The 10,248-nt window shown below is 44.2% G+C and overlaps 1 protein-coding gene across 1 annotated transcript; it reads right to left on the bottom strand.

Annotated features, from left to right (window-relative positions):
- Positions 1 to 2,640: 2,640 nt before the first annotated feature.
- On the bottom strand, positions 2,641 to 10,248 carry gpc2 (glypican 2; the record flags this gene model as incomplete). The annotated part of the gene is made up of 11 exons (XM_080843024.1): positions 2,641 to 2,921; positions 3,353 to 3,525; positions 3,839 to 3,975; positions 4,317 to 4,463; positions 5,358 to 5,488; positions 5,865 to 6,030; positions 6,368 to 6,448; positions 7,114 to 7,289; positions 7,528 to 7,662; positions 8,216 to 8,374; positions 10,077 to 10,248. 11 exons carry the CDS (start codon positions 10,246 to 10,248, stop codon positions 2,641 to 2,643), a joined length of 1,758 nt encoding a protein of 585 aa, XP_080699150.1.

Here is a 10,248-nt window from a genome sequence, read left to right on the forward strand (position 1 = left end):
GGCAGAGTGCACTACAACAGGTGGGGGTGGGGGGGTGGGGTGCATTGTACCATATAAAGACTTCTGATTTGATACCTTGTTACATTTTATTTTATATGCATGTGTTTTGTATTCTCAAATTCCTGATTATGTATTTTCCTATGACAAAAGACGCAGAGGTGGATTTTTTTTAGAACAGACAAACATTTTATTCATTGGTTTCACAAACACAATGTGTTGCTGACATTTAAAAATAAAGAATACAAAAAAAAAAGCATTTATTTCACAGTGGAACATTCATACAAAAGGTCATGTGGACTTAATTGTGCCATTACTGTACAATAACCTAACAAATGGAATCAATGATTGTAACACGAGTTTACACACTTAACCTTTGATTGGTCCAAACTCTGTTCAACTTGTGCTTTCCTCAACACGAGACAGTGTGTAAGTGTTTATTTTTTTCTGAAGTGGTATGGATATTATGGACTACGTGACATGATAGACTACCAGCTCAACCTACTGTACATTGGTTTAGTCACCATATGAATGTTGTTGAATGTTATTGTCATATGCAACAGGCAGCAATAGCCCACCTCAAGGATTGAATGGTTGATTTAGTATTAGCACACCACCAAGCTAATGTAATGATAATCACACAGACACACACGCACACGCGCACACACACTAACACACACACACACACACTACATTTCCCATCATACATTGCGCACAAATAATGATACACAAACATAAGGTGTGTGCTTCAACATTCAAAAAGGCTTTCCTTTCTTCAAAAAGGTTTTCTTTTTTCTTCTTTCATTTTTTCTTTCTTTTTTTTTTACATTAGTTTCACTTCTAACTTTCTTTTTATTCCTTTTTTCACACTTCCTTTGTTCCGTGTGTACACGTCCTCTCCTCCCACTCTCTTTCCACTCTTCTCCATCTCTCTGTCAAGGACTATACACACAGTCCATCTGTATGTTTCCCTCTCTCCGTCTGTTTCTATCTCTCTCTACTGATGTTTCTCTCTCTCCATCTCCTTATGTTTGTCTTTCATCACTGTGCTGTCCTTCACTGGCTTTCCCTAATGACACCCAAGCACTGGGCATCCTCTCCCACGGCTGAGGTCTTATTTCTCATTCGCAGCAATTTCATCAAGGTCATCTTGCCTTTTTCCCTCAGACTGAAAGCCTCTATAGTCTTGACAATGCTGCCATTCAACACAAAACCTTTTCATCCAACAAGCAGCCATTTTATATATAAATAAATAAAAGAAAACAATTACAGTATATCATCAAAATAAGAGCACCAAATGGAGGTTGCCTCACCCTAGGTGAAAAAGGAAAACTGTAAGTCCAACCTGAACACAAAGTTACCAGGGAACTCCCCAGTAAAACCTTTAATGCAATATCAGGAAGATAAAATGAACTTACACTCCTCCGGTTTTCAACATTCTGCAGTAAGAACTGCAAATGTAACATTCGTAAACATTTCGATAAATAATATAGGCATATAAATAAAGAACGGCATAAATGAAGTCAACATACAGCGTAAACCCAAACATTAGAAACCCTTACAAATCTATGATCATAAGACACCATGAATGCATGGGCCATGCTTGTGGACCACGCCCGGGTTTCTGGAGGCCTCTCAGCACTGCTAAGAGACATCATGTGCACAGAGGAGAATCGCATATTTAAATTCCCTTCACCAATCAGAAACAGACATGTTATGTTCTTGAAATTATTGTTAAATAAACCATTACAGGTTTTTCACAATATTAGTATGGCAGCCTGCATTTCTCACAGGCTTAGCTTTATAATGCTAAACATGGGAGTTTTTATTTGTATTTATTTGGTCCGTTTACAGAGTCTGACTGTGTTAATATACTGATATCTGGAAACCTCATAAACTCATTGACTGATGCACAAAACAGCATTAGTAACAGTAATCAGTGCTCTCATTAATTTAGGAAAAAAGGTGCTTGACTTAGATCAGGTAAGAAGGACAACCACAACCCCGACCCACTGATTCAACTAAAGACATTGTTATATTAAAAAGATGCTATGTACGTAGTTCACGGATATGCATTGCCGCAAACTGCATAGACTTCCGAACACTAACATGGTGTGGTTGGATTGACCATTTTCTGAGTTTGCTGGTCCTCAACAACGGTTTGGAAATTGTCACTTAAAAATTCGTATTGCTTCTCTCGCTAATAAATGTATAACTTGTCCCCATTTTGTGTGTGGAGTGTAAGGGGACATGTATAAACACACACACACACATACTGGAATCCTTACTCTTGTTGTTCAAATGTAGTAATAATCACTATGGCTAGCTGAGTGTGTTTAAATTTGAAGGTATCCTTAGCTGCCAAAGTCTACAAGTAACCTCGGACAATAAAGGGATTATTTCACTTTGACCTTCACCTCGTGTGTGGCATTGTTATCCTTTGGGAAATATTAGATTGATCATTTTGTTTGGAAATGTTGTGATACATATTTAAAGGTCAGCTGGTGATTCACTGAGACATTTTCCATCCTCTACTGGACTGATGTGCTTTAGAGAGACAATGGCACAATGTTTTCCCACCATTTTCTTTCCCCCCCCTGGGTCCACTGTCCAAATTTGTGCTGAGCTTACAGCCATAGCAGGTTACCTCCACATGGGGGCGAGAGAGAGCACCATGGACAGGCTAACAATGGGAATGTGAGATGCTGTGAGTGAGGGTGTGGCAGCTGACTTGCCCCGCCCCTGGTTGGCCCGGTTTCGATTGGTTCCAGTCCGGTCACGTGGGCGGGTGGGTCGGCTAGGACTGCTGGGGTTCCGTGGCGGCTTGCTGTAGGGTGGGGAGTAAGGTCCGTAGCCCGGCCAATCATCGCTGTACCTCTCGCCTCCATCCCCGCCCCCTGAACCACTGCCGTCCTCTCCCTCGACTGCAGACAGGAAACAGGTCAGGATAACTCATGTTAGCTTCAGTTCAGTACGGATTTGTATAGCACAAAAATCTTGTAGAGGTTTTATCTTTTATGGTTTAATTATTAAAATAGCAGGCATCTCAATGCTTCAGTACATTCTATACACACGCTTCTGACATCAGTACTGATGACTATGCAGACTCACTGTCCATGAAGTCACAACAGAAGAGAAAAAAAAGAGAAGGCTACCCGTCGCTGAAATCCTACAGATGTGACTGTACTAGAGAATAACAGAACTGTTTCAAAATAAAAGTCCTTCACGGTACATGAAGCCAGAATAAGAATAGAAGGTTATCCATGGCCGGAGACGTGCTGAAGTGACTGTGTGTATGCTAGCATAGGAGAACACTAAGATTTAGGAACTAAACACGAGGTCTGCTCGGACTCACTGTCCATGAATTCGGTGTCCTGTCCTGCTTGCGCGTGCCTCAGGCGATTGGTGGCCACTCGGAGCTCCATGATGAGCTGACGGGTCCTGATGTCTGGCCGGGCGATGTCCACCTCCACCTCTGGGTTGTTGATCTGACTGACCAGGCCATCTCCTGTCACGTCCGGCAAATACCTGACACGCAGAAAACACAAACCCACAGGTGAGCTGTGATGGTGGACGTGGATGCTGTTGTCACATTTACCTGTTACTGACAATTAGGTTTGACTCATCAATGTTTACTCTAAGGACCCATGAAACAAACGTTGCATTGGTGGATAAACAAACAAGCTGGTTTATTTCCGAAAAGTGCTAACACACTTATATACACTATAACAGCACACACAGACCACATACACACTTTTTTTGGCCGATAGTAGTACGCTATACTACACAACCAAGAACACAATAGTACACAACCAAGTGAAACCGAACTCTTTGCTCTCACCGTCCACGATTTTGTCCGTTCCAGCAGCGGTCCTCGTTGGTAACGTCTGCGGCTATTTTGTCGTCATTGCAGATGGTGTGAGGCAAGGACACCCAGAAGCCCTTCATGGGCCGCAAGCGCTCCTTCAGATCTGACACCTGGAAATGGCACACACACATGTCAAAAAACACGCAGGTTTTATTCACTTTTTGCGGTGTGCTTTGAAGGTAGCTAGTTTTTGTGTCATTCTATCAGTACTTAGTTAGCAAGTCTAGCTTTTATCAGGGCCAACTTTGCTGTGGTTTGTGTTTGCAAGGCTGTTGGTGTTTAGCTAGTTAGCTCGCTAGTTTCACACAAACACTCCTTATTGCCGGGTTACATAAGCCTCTGTAATTAAGATAAGACTTTATCAATTTTCCTTTTTCTTCCGCCATTTCAAAGGTTTTAGCATCGTTAGCATACCACACTTGATTCCCCCCCTTTACCCTCATGTGTTTACCAGGCGGTCGAGGTTGGTGCCTGCGGCAGTGGTGGGCTTCTCCTCTGGGCTGTAGTTTCTGAATGGTCTCCTGTTTCCACGCTGTTCCTTGGGGGAACGCTTGGATCTGCTCGGGGCAGGCCGGGGGCTGCCACATCCCTGGAAGACCTGTGGCGAAGAAAACATTTCACTGAATGTAAGCATTTTCATAAGGACGCAACGCGACACCGTACAATACATGAGAACAGGCCACAGCACAATACAACATCTTCCGAAAACATGTCTCTAAACATCTAGGAGATCAGTGCATAAGACAAGCCTAATATCAGGACATAGTAATATCACAACACTGTAGTCCTAGCTGTTTAAAATACTGCGCGCTGTCACTTAGCTAAAGCTAATTAAAATGGCTAATGAATGAGTCAGTGTACATCATTAGCATCAGCCTGCTCTCAGTGTTACGCTGGGGAATGTATGAACGTCAGTGATCATTAAAGGAATCCAGTGAAGGATGTGAGCACAAGAGTGTACTATAGAGTGATCCGCAGCGTGGATATTTTACAGTCAGCGTGTTGGCTTGGTGCCCCACTGGGTGTTTGGCCCAAAAATGAATCCGTATGATGTTTAATGACACCCCAATGTTTGGGGACATTAGCCCTACACGCTAAGGCCAGTTGAGTCTCCACTGTCACATCCAGGGCTTGATCGTGCCTCTAGGCTTACGGCCTGGGGCTTTAGGACCGCTGACTACCCTTGGGCCAAGCAGGGCTAACTGGTGCTTGAGGCGGTGTCAAGTTGAAAGGCGGGGTTAGCAGAGACAGTTAAGGGAGGTTCTGAGCCGAAGAAAGATAACTAGTCACTATCAGAAAACCTACACGCTACCAAATAACCGTCAGGCCATAAGCCCCGGTTGGCCAGGAGATAGCCTTAACTCATGCTGGCCTGGTAGTGGAATCATCGCTGTGTGCTTCATTTTCATATCCCTAACAGATATTTGTTCAAATATGTTAAAGGCTTTTTAACTCCAAAAGCCCCCTCCTCTCTCTCAGTGAGCTGCCTTGCCTTGGTGGAGATGGTGACGCTGTTCTCCTGCATGTGCATGATCCCCTCTGACACCTTGACAGCAATGGAGTCAGCAGCCAGCTCCATGTTGAAGGGACCTCCCAGCTTATCAGCTACCACCACCAGCGCATCTGTCACCGGGAGAGCAATGGGGGGTGAGGGGTAGGGGGGGATGGGGGAGACATAGATAGACAGATAGGTGCAGAGAGAGATAGAAAAATTACAAAAGATAGAGAGATAGGAGTTGAGGGAGAGAGAGAGAGAGAGAGAGAGACAGACAGAGATATTTAGAGATAGAGAGAGGAAAGATATAGACAAGTAGACAGATAGAGATTGCAGAAAGATTAAGACAGGAAGAGAGAAATAGAGAGGGAGAGTTTAGACTTCTGCAGACTTCTGATCATGATTTAACGGTTTAGTATTGTTTGAACTTAATGGGATTCATGCCATGCATAACATATGAGTGTCTGGACCTGGAGACAGACCACTCCCACTTTTCTCTCTTACCAATAAAATTGTTCCATTCCGAATCCAAGTCAGCCTGATTGGCCAGGCAACCCTTCATCACATTAAGGCACAGCGAGTGGCAGGGCTTGAGGGCGGGGATCCCACGGCACAGAGGGCAGTACCACTGGCGCATCAGGGCACGGACACACTCAGATCCAACGTTCAACTACAGAGACAGAGAGAGAGAGGGAGGGAGACAGAGAGACAGAGAGGGTGAGAGACAAAGAAAGAAAGAGAGAGAGAGAGAGAGGAAAGAGAGGGAGGGAGAGGGAAGGAGAGAGAAAGAGAGACAAGAGAGAGACAGAGGAGAGGGAGGGATATAGAGAAGGAGAGGGAGAAGGAAAGAGAGATGAGAGAGAGAGAGAGAGAGAGAGACAGACAGACAGACAGACAGACAGACAGACAGACAGAGACAGAGATACTTTGAGTTTTAAAACCTCTTTATTGAACCATTATATGGATCAAGGACACTGTAAAAAGGATATATATATATATATATAAACCTTCACTGCTTTGTTCACGATGTCACGACCAGTGGCGAGGCCTTGGACAAGCGCTCTGGCTGCTATGAAAGCCCTGGACACCTAGAGACAGAATTAAAGCAAGCAAGAAAGAAAGAAAGAAAAAGGATGACGGGTGAAAGGAAAGAGAAAAAAGAAGGAATTATTTTGTGAAGCACTGAGAGAGCAATAAGGCAGCACATCTCCTTCTGAAAGGAAGCAGGCTGAAGGTGTTTTATCATACGTTTATTATGCAGCCTGGCTCCACTGAGTCACCCTCCTAACACATTTCAGCGGGAGGATTTACAATCGTCTGTCGACACAAATATGCACTCGGCTTTGGAATTACATGCCTTCAAAGTCAGCAAATCTGATGGGATTCCTATAGAGATGAATTCCACTGGGATGTGTATACAAGCGCTTTGAGTATTGAGGAACAGCTCTATACTGGTTTTACCATTCAGTTATTCATCGTCAGAAAAAAGATATTTGTGACACAACTGTACACAAATGCACCACACAAACACACACACACACACACACACACACACACACACACACACACACACACACACACACACACACACACACACACACACACAAACACACACACACACACACACACACACACACACACAAACACACACACACACACACACACACACACACACACACACACACTCACACACACACACACACACACACACACACAAACACACACACACACACACACACACACAAACACACACCTGTATGCGGAGCTTACGAGGGACGTCTCCGAAAGGCTGAAGCTGTTCCGCATGTTTGCTGACACACTCCAGGTAGTCCTCACTGAACTGGTACTGGGGATTGACCAGGGAGAAAACCCGCTCCACCAACCGAGACCAGAACTCAGCCAGAACCTCTCCCAGGCTCACAGTGCCCCCTGCAGGCAGGGCAAATCTCATCATCATCCACGGAAATCAAACGGCAGATATGCAATGGGCTAAAATGATTTCATGTCATTGATATTCATTTAGCAAGGCGCTTTTCCCCAAGATGACTAACAGCAGTAGTATTGTATGCATAATATCTGTATGTGTTCCCCTTGGGGAACTGAACTCATGAACATGGTGGTATCAGCACCTTGCTCCACCAGCGTAGTTAGTGAAATATGTCCTTACCAGAGTAGTAGTGACGGAGTTCAACAAACAGGTTCTGGAAGACGTGTGAATTCTGTGTGTAAAGGCGACCATAGGTCTTGGTGAACATCTGGTTCATAGACTTTTCTGCCAGGTCAGTGAGCTCTCTGAAAAACTCTGGAATGAGGACACACCACACAAGTACAGATTACTGATTACTGATTACTTTAATGTATCAGTAACAACCTACTTAAATCACCAGAATGAGACCTATAACATCAGGATTTCATTCAACATGCCTTGGTTTTGACTGAGAGACTGATGTTATAGGTATCATGCTGGTGATTGAGGTTTGATGTCAGTTAGTCAATCTGTTAGTTTGTTGCTGGCCATGAATTGGTATAACGGTGCAAACCCATGCCACCGTTGTGAGCGACGCGATCTCTAAACCCAATGCATTTCAATGGGAGCCAATCCATTGTGACGTAAATGAGCGATCTGAGCGACGCGTCCGTTGAAAATTTGAACATGTTGAAACTTATGCAAATGAGGAGCGATATTTCCCGGCAGCAGCCAATGAGATTGTTTGGTGTCGTCTTTGACGGTTTGAAAATTGTAGGACTGTATGCTATTTCCACACGCTACACCACGCCCACTCAAAGCGATGGAATTTGATCGTGTCGCTGTCATGGGTTTGCACCGTAAGGAGTGTCTGACTACGTCTCCTTACCATCAAACTTGCGGTGCCTCTGGGTGAAGGAGGTGAGGAGGAACTGGCTGCTGTCGTCGATGGTGGACAGGAAGTCGCTCTCACTCTGACGAGAGAGTGTTTCCTCCATCAGGCTGGAGCAGCAGGTGTAGTCCTGAGGGCAGAGCTTCAGGTGTTCGCCTGAGCCAATTAGAGAAGATACAGGTTAGACCAGCCAATCAACAAACAGATGAGATGAGTGGGAAAGGTATGAAAATATTCTCTATCTATTTGTTCATGACTCAGATAGATCAGAAACATAAAAATGACAGGTAATGATTTCTCATCATTAAACACCTTTGGTAGCCATACCAGGACACTTGGCAAGTTTTAGTTATTAAAGGCTAAACCTAAAAATAACCATAAAATAACAGAATGGAAAATGGATGAAACACTCTCAGTTCTATTTTGCATAGGTGTTAGGGATACTGAAGGGATACTGTGTTCCACAACATTCCATAAAACTTAATGTGGGATACAATGTGTGTGTTATTGCAAGATAACACACCACCACAGTCGCCAAACTCCCCAAACACACTCCTAACCGCACCCAATTACCCAGTAGGGCCCAGCAGATGTTTAAACACATTTTCCTCCACTTAACTCTGTGACAAATGGCAATATTAGTACTGTGGCTTCCACTGAGGACCAACAGAACAGCTGCTTGATACAAAATCTGGTTCATTTCAATCAGTGATTTAAAAAAAACCTCAGGGGGAAATGGCACTTCTGGGACTGCAATGGGTTGCATTAGTTTGAATAGACCTATTACATTGTGTTATGGTTTGAGCTAAATATGCTAGGGTAAATCCAGGCTGCAAAGATTAAAACATGCCAGCGTTCTGCAAATTGAGACCATTTTGGGTTTTTGTTTAGAATACATTCTCTTCTGAGAGACAAAAGGACCACATAGATTTTCTATGACTATGTCTTGGCAGAGTTAGTGTAACTATATTAAACTAAACCATACATAATGGCAATGCACTGGCTGAAACATGCTAGTCTGAATTCTGTTCTCTTCCTCCTTTTGTTAGGCCCTCCTCATCCCTCTCTTCCATCTATAACCCCCCCCCCCCCCCCCCCCCCTCCCCTTTTCTCTCTCTCTCACCATCCCTCTCTCTGAGCCATCTGCTCCCCTGGCCCACGGGACACCAAGCCAAGACTCAGATGGAAATAACAATACACACACACAAACACATACATGTTGTGCTCCCAGTTGTGTGTTGAATTTTCTCATTATTTATAACCACACTCTCACTGCATGGTTTTAGCTCCAACACAGACATTCCTAAATACAGCCATTGTTACCCAGGCCTACACACCCCACCTATTCTCTCTCTTTCTTTCCGTTCGATCTCCCTGTGTATGTTATCCTCTCCCCCTGACATGAACAGACAGACCACACACACACCCACACACTTATGGTAAAATTATCTGGCGTAATTGCCACTGTCTGTCACAGACCCGAACCTTATATAATTAGGGGAAAATTGGTAGACTATCACACTGTATCCCACAATACGATGGCAGGCAAAGTAGCTGTAAAGGGGCTAATTATGGGTACGTGAGGTTGGTTGCCTGTTATTAGAATGAATGAAAGCCGGTTAATAGTTAGCTATCCATTATGCGACTTGCCTGGGCAACAGCACAAAGACATCTCAACTAGCCTCTTTAGTAATTCTGCACAGAATTTCATTCTACGCTACAGCCCTACTTGAAGTAACGGTACGGAAAGTTAAAATAACTGTTACAGGATAGCCTACAATAAGCCCCGTCGTGCTGTGACACATTGCAACAGTGTCAAACACTCTGGGTTCTTCCCGATAGTTGGCTTGAGTCTTACCAGATATCTGTGTCAGCGGGGCAGTACTGAGACTGTAACCCTTCTCTCCATACACCTGTCGTGTCTCGGTGCAACTCCGACCCGCCATGGCTGAACCCCAACTCCATGCCAGGACAGTCAACACACACAGCGCCAACGGCGAACATCGATTCGGTGAAAACTGATGAACCAT

Source organism: Sprattus sprattus (assembly GCF_963457725.1).
Source record: "Sprattus sprattus genome assembly, chromosome: 8".
Classification (NCBI taxonomy): domain Eukaryota; kingdom Metazoa; phylum Chordata; class Actinopteri; order Clupeiformes; family Clupeidae; genus Sprattus; species Sprattus sprattus.